Genomic DNA, 12,657 nt, shown 5'->3' with positions numbered 1-12,657 from the left:
AGAGGTCCAGGTGTTATTTGTAGTTGTTAGGTCCCCACCAAAGAGGTCCAGGTGTTATTTGTAGTTGTTAGGTCCCCACCAAAGAGGTCCAGGTGTTATTTGTAGTTGTTAGGTCCCCACCAAAGAGGTCCAGGTGTTATTTGTAGTTGTTACGTCCCCACCAAAGAGGTCCAGGTGTTATTTGTAGTTGTTACGTCCCCACCAAAGAGGTCCAGGTGTTATTTGTAGTTGTTACGTCCCCACCAAAGAGGTCCAGGTGTTATTTGTAGTTGTTACGTCCCCACCAAAGAGGTCCAGGTGTTATTTGTAGTTGTTACGTCCCCACCAAAGAGGTCCAGGTGTTATTTGTAGTTGTTAGGTCCCCACCAAAGAGGTCCAGGTGTTATTTGTAGTTGTTAGGTCCCCACCAAAGAGGTCCAGGTGTTATTTGTAGTTGTTAGGTCCCCACCAAAGAGGTCCAGGTGTTATTTGTAGTTGTTACGTCCCCACCAAAGAGGTCCAGGTGTTATTTGTAGTTGTTACGTCCCCACCAAAGAGGTCCAGGTGTTATTTGTAGTTGTTACATCCCCACCAAAGAGGTTCAGGTGTTATTTGTAGTTGTTACGTCCCCACCAAAGAGGTCCAGGTGTTATTTGTAGTTGTTACGTCCCCACCAAAGAGGTTCAGGTGTTATTTGTAGTTGTTACGTCCCCACCAAAGAGGTCCAGGTGTTATTTGTAGTTGTTACGTCCCCACCAAAGAGGTCCAGGTGTTATTTGTAGTTGTTACGTCCCCACCAAAGAGGTCCAGGTGTTATTTGTAGTTGTTACGTCCCCACCAAAGAGATCCAGGTGTTATTTGTAGTTGTTACGTCCCCACCAAAGATGTCCAGGTGTTATTTGTAGTTGTTACGTCCCCACCAAAGAGGTCCAGGTGTTATTTGTAGTTGTTACGTCCCCACCAAAGAGGTCCAGGTGTTATTTGTAGTTGTTACGTCCCCACCAAAGAGGTCCAGGTGTTATTCGTAGTTGTTACGTCCCCACCAAAGAGGTCCAGGTGTTATTTGTAGTTGTTACGTCCCCACCAAAGAGGTCAGGGTGTTATTCGTAGTTGTTACGTCCCCACCAAAGAGGTACAGGTGTTATTTGTAGTTGTTACGTCCCCACCAAAGAGGTCCAGGTGTTATTTGTAGTTGTTACGTCCCCACCAAAGAGGTCCAGTTGTTATTTGTAGTGGTTACGTCCCCACCAAAGAGGTCCAGGTGTTATTTGTAGTCGTTACGTCCCCACCAAAGAGGTCCAGGTGTTATTTGTAGTTGTTACGTCCCCACCAAAGAGGTCCAGGTGTTATTTGTAGTTGTTACGTCCCCACCAAAGAGGTCCAGGTGTTATTTGTGGTTGTTACGTCCCCACCAAAGAGGTCCAGGTGTTATTTGTAGTTGTTACGTCCCCACCAAAGAGGTCCAGGTGTTATTTGTAGTTGTTACGTCCCCACCAAAGAGGTCCAGGTGTTATTTGTGGTTGTTACGTCCCCACCAAAGAGGTCCAGGTGTTATTTGTAGTTGTTACGTCCCCACCAAAGAGGTCCAGGTGTTATTTGTGGTTGTTACGTCCCCACCAAAGAGCTCCAGGTGTTATTTGTAGTTGTTACGTCCCCACCAAAAAGGTGGGGACTAGACAACCTTCTAGTCTGAAATGCTCCTTTAATTTATACTTCTGTCGAACGATAGTTTCATTGGCCAACAAAAATATTTTGGACAAAAAAAAATGTTCTCTTCTTTTTCGTTGTTGTTGTACTGTTAAAGCAACTTGAAAATCCCCCCCCCCCCCCCCCCCCCAGGCTACGGCAGCAGCAGACAGCAGGACGGCAGGATGAAGGACGACGCGCCGCGGCTTCAAGCAGGAAGCAGCGGCGGCGGCGCTCGCGTCGACCTCGCGAGAGACGCGGAGGAGTTCCCCTCGACGGGCAGAACAGCGCCGCGGAGCGGCAGCGCCCCCTCCAGGAGACCCCCCGCAAACAGCAACAGCGTGCCGCGGCCGCCCAAGACGCAGCAGCAGCAGGGGCCGGGGGGGGCCGGGGGGCCCGTCATGTGTCAGAGGGTGGTGGACGTACAGAGGTCCAGAGGAGGAGGAGGAGACCCTGTGATCAGAGGAGGAGACCCTGTGGTCAGAGGAGGAGACCCTGTGGCCAGGAGGCCGAGGCTCACGCGAGGAGCCACCACTCTGGGGACCGTACTGTCACCACCGTCGGGCCCTCATGGCGGCCGCCACGACGACGACGGCGGCGGCGGTTTTTGGGGAGCGGCGGGTCTGAGGTTTGCGTCGTTGGGGAGAAAGGGCACCGACAGACGGAAGCCCGGCAGCGTCTCCCCTCCTCCTCCTCCTCCCCCGCCGCCCCTCAGGAAGTCCAGCCTGGATCACAACAAGACCAGGACGACGGCGCTGCTGTCTCAGATCAGTGCCCTGAGGTTTCCCAAAACCACCTCCTCCTCCAACGCCTCAGAGGAGGAGGAGGAGGAGGAGGAGGAGGAGTTGGCGGCGAGGAGGATCAGGGCGGATTCCTTCCTCGGCCACAACAAGACGTCCAGTCTGAAGACGCGCGGCAAAGGCGACTCCTCCTCTCGGTTCCGCGGCAGCGTCACAACGTCCCTGGAGCGGTACTACGGCGGCCCGGCGGGCTCCGGCCCGTCCAGGGAGAACGGCACCAGCACCAGCGCCGCCAGCCTGGTGGCGGGAAACGGCGGCAAAAAGCCCAACCGGTCCTCCTCGCCGAGACCCGGGGTGCCCGCCTCCTCCGCGTCGACGCTTCCTCCTTCCTCCCCCTCCAGTTCTTCTTCTCCTCCTCCTTCTTCTTCCGCTGCTGCTGCGTTCTTAACGACAAAGACAACAACAAGCAAACTGGCTCAGGTCAAGGGTCAGGGCGCCGCAACCTGTTCCCGGTCGCTCGCCGCCGTCGTTGCCGCCAGCAGCGGCGGATCGAAGTCCCGCGCGGCGGCGTCCGCTAGCGGCGGTTCCAAAACTCTCGCCTCCTCTAAATCCCCCGAGAACACGACGACGACGACGACGACAGCCGCGGCGCGCAAAGCCAGCCTGCCGCCGCCCAGCGGGAAGTCCCCGGCTCGCTCCTCCTCCTCCTCCCCCCCCGCCGCTGTGGCGGCGACTAAAGCGGGCAGGGGGACCATCATGGGGACCAAGCACGCCATCAGCAGGGCGGCTAACAGTCGCGTCAGCGAGCTAGCCGCCGCCGCCACCACCGCCACCGCCAGCCAGAGGAAGCAGTTCGCCACCGCCAGCGGTTCGGGGATCGCAGCGGGAAGTGATGTCGTCGGAGGACCTCCCCCGACGCCCGCCGTCTTGCCGCTCCCCTCGCCGTACAGTAAGATCACGGCGCCGCGGAGACCCCAGAGGTACAGCAGCACTACTGTAACATAACACTACTGTACACTACAGTAACACTACTACGATACATTTAACAACGATACCATACGTATCAGCCAAAAGTGTCAAATAATGGTTAGAAGCTGTTTTTCAACAACCAAAAGTGTCAAATAATGTTTTAGGAGCTGTTTCTCAACAACCAAAAGTGTCAAATAATGTTTTAGGAGCTGTTTCTCAACAACCAAAAGTGTCAAATAATGTTTTAGGAGCTGTTTCTCAACAACCAAAGTGTCAAATAATGGTTAGAAGCTGTTTTTCAACAACCAAAAGTGTCAAATAATGTTTTAGGAGCTGTTTCTCAATAACCAAAAGTGAAAAATAATTTGCCAAAATAATTTGCCTCCCAAAATAATTTGCCTCCCAAAATAATTTGCCTCCCAAAATAATTTGCCAAAATAATTTGCCTCCCAAAATAATTTGCCTCCCAAAATAATTTGCCAAAATAATTTGCCTCCCAAAATAATTTGCCTCCCAAAATAATTTGCCAAAATAATTTGCCTCCCAAAATAATTTGCCTCCCAAAATAATTTGCCTCCCAAAATAATTTGCCTCCCAAAATAATTTGCCTCCCAAAATAATTTGCCTCCCAAAATAATTTGCCAAAATAATTTGCCTCCCAAAATAATTTGCCTCCCAAAATAATTTGCCTCCCAGAATAATTTGCCAAAATAATTTGCCTCCCAAAATAATTTGCCTCCCAAAATAATTTGCCAAAATAATTTGCCTCCCAAAATAATTTGCCAAAATAATTTGCCAAAATAATTTGCCTCCCAAAATAATTTGCCTCACAAAATAATAATAATCACCAATAATAATAACCAAAAGTGTCAAATAATGTTTTAGGAGCTGTTTCTCAATAACCAAAAGTGTAAAATAATGTTTTAGGAGCTGTTTATCAACAACCAAAGTGTCAAATAATGGTTAGAAGCTGTTTTTCAACAACCAAAAGTGTCAAATAATGTTTTAGGAGCTGTTTCTCAACAACCAAAAGTGTCAAATAATGTTTTAGGAGCTGTTTCTCAACAACTAAAGTGTCAAATAATGGTTAGAAGCTGTTTTTCAACAACCAAAAGTGTCAAATAATGTTTTAGGAGCTGTTTCTCAATAACCAAAAGTGTAAAATAATGTTTTAGGAGCTGTTTCTCAACAACCAAAGTGTCAAATAATGGTTAGAAGCTGTTTTTCAACAACCAAAAGTGTTAAATAATGTTTTAGGAGCTGTTTCTCAATAACCAAAAGTGTAAAATAATGTTTTAGGAGCTGTTTCTCAACAACCAAAGTGTCAAATAATGGTTAGAAGCTGTTTTTCAACAACCAAAAGTGTTAAATAATGTTTTAGGAGCTGTTTCTCAATAACCAAAAGTGTAAAATAATGTTTTAGGAGCTGTTTCTCAACAACCAAAGTGTCAAATAATGGTTAGAAGCTGTTTTTCAACAACCAAAAGTGTCAAATAATGTTTTAGGAGCTGTTTCTCAATAACCAAAAGTGTCAAATAATGTTTTAGGAGCTGTTTCTCAACAACCAAAGTGTCAAATAATGGTTAGAAGCTGTTTTTCAACAACCAAAAGTGTCAAATAATGTTTTAGGAGCTGTTTCTCAATAACCAAAAGTGTCAAATAATGTTTTAGGAGCTGTTTCTCAACAACCAAAGTGTCAAATAATGGTTAGAAGCTGTTTTTCAACAACCAAAAGTGTCAAATAATGTTTTAGGAGCTGTTTCTCAATAACCAAAAGTGAAAATAATTTTCCAAAATAATTTGCCTCCCAAAATAATTTGCCTCCCAAAATAATTTGCCTCCCAAAATAATTTGCCTCCCAAAATAATTTTCCAAAATAATTTGTCTCCCAAAATAATTTGCCTCCCAAAATAATTTGCCAAAATAATTTGCCTCCCAAAATAATTTGCCTCCCAAAATAATTTGCCTCCCAAAATAATTTGCCAAAATAATTTGCCTCCCAAAATAATTTGCTTCCCAAAATAATTTGCCTCCCAAAATAATTTGCCAAAATAATTTTTCTCCCAAAATAATTTGCCAAAATAATTTGCCTCCCAAAATAATTTGCCTCCCAAAATAATTTGCCTCCCAAAATAATTTGCCTCCCAAAATAATTTGCCTCCCAAAATAATTTGCCAAAATAATTTGACTCCCAAAATAATTTGCCAAAATAATTTGCCTCCCAAAATAATTTGCCTCCCTAAATAATTTGCCTGCCAAAATAATTTGCCAAAATAATTTGCCAAAATAATTTGCCTCCCAAAATAATTTGCCTCCCAAATAATTTGCCTCCCAAAATAATTTGCCTCCCAAAATAATTTGCCAAAATAATTTGCCTCCCAAAATAATTTGCCTCCCAAAATAATTTGCCAAAATAATTTGCCTCCCAAAATAATTTGCCAAAATAATTTGCCAAAATAATTTGCCTCCCAAAATAATTTGCCTCCCAAAATAATTTGCCTCCCAAAATAATTTGCCAAAATAATTTGCTTCCCAAAATAATTTGCCTCCCAAAATAATTTGCCAAAATAATTTGCCTCCCAAAATAATTTGCCAAAATAATTTGCCTCCCAAAATAATTTGCCAAAATAATTTGCCTCCCAAAATAATTTGCCTCCCAAAATAATTTGCCTCCCAAAATAATTTGCCTCCCAAAATAATTTGCCAAAATAATTTGCCTCCCAAAATAATTTGCCTCCCTAAATAATTTGCCTCCCAAAATAATTTGCCAAAATAATTTGCCAAAATAATTTGCCAAAATAATTTGCCAAAATAATTTGCCTCCCAAAATAATTTGCCTCCCAAAATAATTTGCCTCCCAAAATAATTTGCCAAAATAATTTGACTCCCAAAATAATTTGCCTCCCAAAATAATTTGCCTCCCAAAATAATTTGCCTCCCAAAATAATTTGCCTCCCAAAATAATTTGCCAAAATAATTTGCCAAAATAATTTGCCTCCCAAAAAAATTTGCCTCCCAAAATAATTTGCCAAAATAATTTGCCTCCCAAAATAATTTGCCTCCCAAAATAATTTGCCTCCCAAAATAATTTGCCAAAATAATTTGCCTCCCAAAATAATTTGCCTCCCAAAATAATTTGACTCCCAAAATAATTTGCCTCCCAAAATAATTTGCCAAAATAATTTGCCTCCCAAAATAATTTGCCTCCCAAAATAATTTGCCTCCCAAAATAATTTGCCAAAATAATTTGCCAAAATAATTTGCCTCCCAAAAAAATTTGCCTCCCAAAATAATTTGCCAAAATAATTTGCCTCCCAAAATAATTTGCCTCCCAAAATAATTTGCCTCCCAAAATAATTTGCCTCCCAAAATAATTTGCCAAAATAATTTGCCTCCCAAAATAATTTGCCTCCCAAAATAATTTGACTCCCAAAATAATTTGCCTCCCAAAATAATTTGCCAAAATAATTTGCCTCCCAAAATAATTTGCCAAAATAATTTGCCTCCCAAAATAATTTGCCAAAATAATTTGACTCCCAAAATAATTTGCCAAAATAATTTGCCTCCCAAAATAATTTGCCTCCCAAAATAATAATAAATAATTTGCCTCCCAAAATAATTTGCCTCCCAAAATAATTTGCCAAAATAATTTGCCTCCCAAAATAATTTGCCAAAATAATTTGCCTCCCAAAATAATTTGCCAACATAATTTGCCTCCCAAAATAATTTGCCAAAATAATTTGCCTCCCAAAATAATTTGCCAAAATAATTTGCCTCCCAAAATAATTTGCCTCCCAAAATAATTTGCCTCCCAAAATAATTTGCCAAAATAATTTGCCTCCCAAAATAATTTGCCTCCCAAAATAATTTGCCTCCCAAAATAATTTGCCAAAATAATTTGCCTCCCAAAATAATTTGCCAAAATAATTTGCTTCCCAAAATAATTTGCCTCCCAAAATAATTTGCCAAAATAATTTGCCTCCCAAAATAATTTGCCTCCCAAAATAATTTGCCAAAATAATTTGCCAAAATAATTTGACTCCCAAAATAATTTGACTCCCAAAATAATTTGCCTCCCAAAATAATTTGCCTCCCAAAATAATTTGCCTCCCAAAATAATTTGACTCCCAAAATAATTTGCCAAAATAATTTGACTCCCAAAATAATTTGCCAAAATAATTTGCCTCCCAAAATAATTTGCCTCCCAAAATAATAATAAATAATTTGACTCCCAAAATAATTTGACTCCCAAAATAATTTGCCTCCCAAAATAATTTGCCTGCCAAAATAATTTGCCTCCCAAAATAATTTGCCAAAATAATTTGACTCCCAAAATAATTTGCCAAAATAATTTGACTCCCAAAATAATTTGCCTCCCAAAATAATTTGCCTCCCAAAATAATAATAAATAATTTGCCTCCCAAAATAATAATAAATAATTTGCCTCCCAAAATAATTTGCCTCCCAAAATAATTTGCCAAAATAATTTGCCAAAATAATTTGCCTCCCAAAATAATTTGCCAAAATAATTTGCCTCCCAAAATAATTTGCCTCCCAAAATAATTTGCCTCCCAAAATAATTTGCCTCCCAAAATAATTTGCCAAAATAATTTGCCTCCCAAAATAATTTGCCAAAATAATTTGCCTCCCAAAATAATTTGCCTCCCAAAATAATTTGCCTCCCAGAATAATTTGCCAAAATAATTTGCCTCCCAAAATAATTTGCCTCCCAAAATAATTTGCCAAAATAATTTGCCTCCCAAAATAATTTGCCAAAATAATTTGCCAAAATAATTTGCCTCCCAAAATAATTTGCCTCACAAAATAATAATAATCACCAATAATAATAACCAAAAGTGTCAAATAATGTTTTAGGAGCTGTTTCTCAATAACCAAAAGTGTAAAATAATGTTTTAGGAGCTGTTTATCAACAACCAAAGTGTCAAATAATGGTTAGAAGCTGTTTTTCAACAACCAAAAGTGTCAAATAATGTTTTAGGAGCTGTTTCTCAACAACCAAAAGTGTCAAATAATGTTTTAGGAGCTGTTTCTCAACAACTAAAGTGTCAAATAATGGTTAGAAGCTGTTTTTCAACAACCAAAAGTGTCAAATAATGTTTTAGGAGCTGTTTCTCAATAACCAAAAGTGTAAAATAATGTTTTAGGAGCTGTTTCTCAACAACCAAAGTGTCAAATAATGGTTAGAAGCTGTTTTTCAACAACCAAAAGTGTTAAATAATGTTTTAGGAGCTGTTTCTCAATAACCAAAAGTGTAAAATAATGTTTTAGGAGCTGTTTCTCAACAACCAAAGTGTCAAATAATGGTTAGAAGCTGTTTTTCAACAACCAAAAGTGTTAAATAATGTTTTAGGAGCTGTTTCTCAATAACCAAAAGTGTAAAATAATGTTTTAGGAGCTGTTTCTCAACAACCAAAGTGTCAAATAATGGTTAGAAGCTGTTTTTCAACAACCAAAAGTGTCAAATAATGTTTTAGGAGCTGTTTCTCAATAACCAAAAGTGTCAAATAATGTTTTAGGAGCTGTTTCTCAACAACCAAAGTGTCAAATAATGGTTAGAAGCTGTTTTTCAACAACCAAAAGTGTCAAATAATGTTTTAGGAGCTGTTTCTCAATAACCAAAAGTGTCAAATAATGTTTTAGGAGCTGTTTCTCAACAACCAAAGTGTCAAATAATGGTTAGAAGCTGTTTTTCAACAACCAAAAGTGTCAAATAATGTTTTAGGAGCTGTTTCTCAATAACCAAAAGTGAAAATAATTTTCCAAAATAATTTGCCTCCCAAAATAATTTGCCTCCCAAAATAATTTGCCTCCCAAAATAATTTGCCTCCCAAAATAATTTGCCTCCCAAAATAATTTTCCAAAATAATTTGTCTCCCAAAATAATTTGCCTCCCAAAATAATTTGCCAAAATAATTTGCCTCCCAAAATAATTTGCCTCCCAAAATAATTTGCCTCCCAAAATAATTTGCCTCCCAAAATAATTTGCCAAAATAATTTGCCTCCCAAAATAATTTGCCTCCCAAAATAATTTGCCTCCCAAAATAATTTGCCAAAATAATTTTTCTCCCAAAATAATTTGCCAAAATAATTTGCCTCCCAAAATAATTTGCCTCCCAAAATAATCTGCCTCCCAAAATAATTTGCCTCCCAAAATAATTTGCCTCCCAAAATAATTTGCCAAAATAATTTGACTCCCAAAATAATTTGCCAAAATAATTTGCCTCCCAAAATAATTTGCCTCCCTAAATAATTTGCCTGCCAAAATAATTTGCCAAAATAATTTGCCAAAATAATTTGCCTCCCAAAATAATTTGCCTCCCAAAATAATTTGCCTCCCAAAATAATTTGCCAAAATAATTTGCCTCCCAAAATAATTTGCCAAAATAATTTGCCTCCCAAAATAATTTGCCTCCCAAAATAATTTGCCAAAATAATTTGCCTCCCAAAATAATTTGCCAAAATAATTTGCCAAAATAATTTGCCTCCCAAAATAATTTGCCTCCCAAAATAATTTGCCAAAATAATTTGCTTCCCAAAATAATTTGCCTCCCAAAATAATTTGCTTCCCAAAATAATTTGCCTCCCAAAATAATTTGCCAAAATAATTTGCCTCCCAAAATAATTTGCCAAAATAATTTGCCTCCCAAAATAATTTGCCAAAATAATTTGCCTCCCAAAATAATTTGCCTCCCAAAATAATTTGCCTCCCAAAATAATTTGCCTCCCAAAATAATTTGCCTCCCAAAATAATTTGCCAAAATAATTTGCCTCCCAAAATAATTTGCCTCCCTAAATAATTTGCCTCCCAAAATAATTTGCCTCCCAAAATAATTTGCCAAAATAATTTGCCAAAATAATTTGCCAAAATAATTTGCCAAAATAATTTGCCAAAATAATTTGCCAAAATAATTTGCCTCCCAAAATAATTTGCCTCCCAAAATAATTTGCCAAAATAATTTGACTCCCAAAATAATTTGCCTCCCAAAATAATTTGCCTCCCAAAATAATTTGCCTCCCAAAATAATTTGCCTCCCAAAATAATTTGCCAAAATAATTTGCCAAAATAATTTGCCAAAATAATTTGCCTCCCAAAAAAATTTGCCTCCCAAAATAATTTGCCAAAATAATTTGCCTCCCAAAATAATTTGCCTCCCAAAATAATTTGCCTCCCAAAATAATTTGCCTCCCAAAATAATTTGCCTCCCAAAATAATTTGACTCCCAAAATAATTTGCCTCCCAAAATAATTTGCCAAAATAATTTGCCTCCCAAAATAATTTGCCTCCCAAAATAATTTGCCTCCCAAAATAATTTGCCAAAATAATTTGCCAAAATAATTTGCCTCCCAAAAAAATTTGCCTCCCAAAATAATTTGCCAAAATAATTTGCCTCCCAAAATAATTTGCCTCCCAAAATAATTTGCCTCCCAAAATAATTTGCCTCCCAAAATAATTTGCCAAAATAATTTGCCTCCCAAAATAATTTGCCTCCCAAAATAATTTGACTCCCAAAATAATTTGCCTCCCAAAATAATTTGCCAAAATAATTTGCCTCCCAAAATAATTTGCCAAAATAATTTGCCTCCCAAAATAATTTGCCAAAATAATTTGACTCCCAAAATAATTTGCCAAAATAATTTGCCTCCCAAAATAATTTGCCTCCCAAAATAATAATAAATAATTTGCCTCCCAAAATAATTTGCCTCCCAAAATAATTTGCCAAAATAATTTGCCTCCCAAAATAATTTGCCAAAATAATTTGCCTCCCAAAATAATTTGCCAAAATAATTTGCCTCCCAAAATAATTTGCCAAAATAATTTGCCTCCCAAAATAATTTGCCTCCCAAAATAATTTGCCTCCCAAAATAATTTGCCAAAATAATTTGCCTCCCAAAATAATTTGCCTCCCAAAATAATTTGCCTCCCAAAATAATTTGCCAAAATAATTTGACTCCCAAAATAATTTGCCAAAATAATTTGCCTCCCAAAATAATTTGCCAAAATAATTTGCCTTCCAAAATAATTTGCCTCCCAAAATAATAATAAATAATTTGCCTCCCAAAATAATTTGCCTCCCAAAATAATTTGCCAAAATAATTTGCCTCCCAAAATAATTTGCCTCCCAAAATAATTTGCCTCCCAAAATAATTTGCCTCCCAAAATAATTTGCCAAAATATTTTCCCAAAATAATTTGCCAAAATAATTTGCCAAAATTTTAGGAGCTGTTTCTCAATAACCAAAAGTGTAAAATAATGTTTTAGGAGCTGTTTCTCAACAACCAAAGTGTCAAATAATTGTTAGAAGCTGTTTTTCAACAACCAAAAGTGTCAAATAATGTTTTAGGAGCTGTTTCTCAACAACCAAAAGTGTAAAATAATGTTTTAGGAGCTGTTTCTCAACAACCAAAGTGTCAAATAATGGTTAGAAGCTGTTTTTCAACAACCAAAAGTGTTAAATAATGTTTTAGAAGCTGTTTCTCAATAACCAAAAGTGTAAAATAATGTTTTAGGAGCATTTTCTCAACAACCAAAGTGTCAAATAATGGTTAGAAGCTGTTTTTCAACAACCAAAAGTGTCAAATAATGTTTTAGGAGCTGTTTCTCACTAATTTGCCTCCCAAAATAATTTGCCAAAATAATTTGCCAAAATAATTTGCCTCCCAAAATAATTTGCCTCCCAAAATAATTTGCCTCCCAAAATTATTTGCCAAAATAATTTGACTCCCAAAATATTTTGCCAAAATAATTTGCCTCCCAAAATAATTTGCCAAAATAATTTGCCTTCCAAAATAATTTGCCTTCCAAAATAATAATAAATAATTTGCCTCCCAAAATAATTTGCCTCCCAAAATAATTTGCCAAAATAATTTGCCTCCCAAAATAATTTGCCTCCCAAAATAATTTGCCTCCCAAAATAATTTGCCAAAATAATTTGCCTCCCAAAATAATTTGCCAAAATAATTTGCTTCCCAAAATAATTTGCCTCCCAAAATAATTTGCCAAAATAATTTGCCTCCCAAAATAATTTGCCAAAATAATTTGCCAAAATAATTTGACTCCCAAAATAATTTGACTCCCAAAATAATTTGCCTCCCAAAATAATTTGCCTCCCAAAATAATTTGCCTCCCAAAATAATTTGCCTCCCAAAATAATTTGACTCCCAAAATAATTTGCCAAAATAATTTGACTCCCAAAATAATTTGCCAAAATAATTTGCCTCCCAAAATAATTTGCCTCCCAAAATAATAATAAATAATTTGACT

At 37.9% G+C, this 12,657-nt stretch overlaps 1 protein-coding gene across 1 annotated transcript in view; it reads left to right on the top strand.

Moving 5' to 3' along the window:
- Positions 1-12,657, top strand: part of LOC308334716 (kinesin-like protein KIF26A) — a gene marked incomplete at both ends in the record, with an annotated part of 195,941 nt that overhangs the window by 41,859 nt on the left and 141,425 nt on the right. The window contains 2 exons of the mRNA XM_080791520.1: positions 1,819-2,446; positions 2,567-3,385. Coding sequence (XP_080647646.1) covers positions 1,819-2,446; positions 2,567-3,385 — 1,447 coding nt within the window. The remainder of the gene's footprint in view (positions 1-1,818; positions 2,447-2,566; positions 3,386-12,657) is intronic.

This window comes from Protomyctophum bolini (assembly GCF_963924005.1).
Source record: "Protomyctophum bolini genome assembly, chromosome: 19".
Lineage (NCBI taxonomy): Eukaryota > Metazoa > Chordata > Actinopteri > Myctophiformes > Myctophidae > Protomyctophum > Protomyctophum bolini.
Note: the sequence above shows the minus strand (reverse complement) of the source record. Positions and strands in the feature narration are given on the sequence as shown.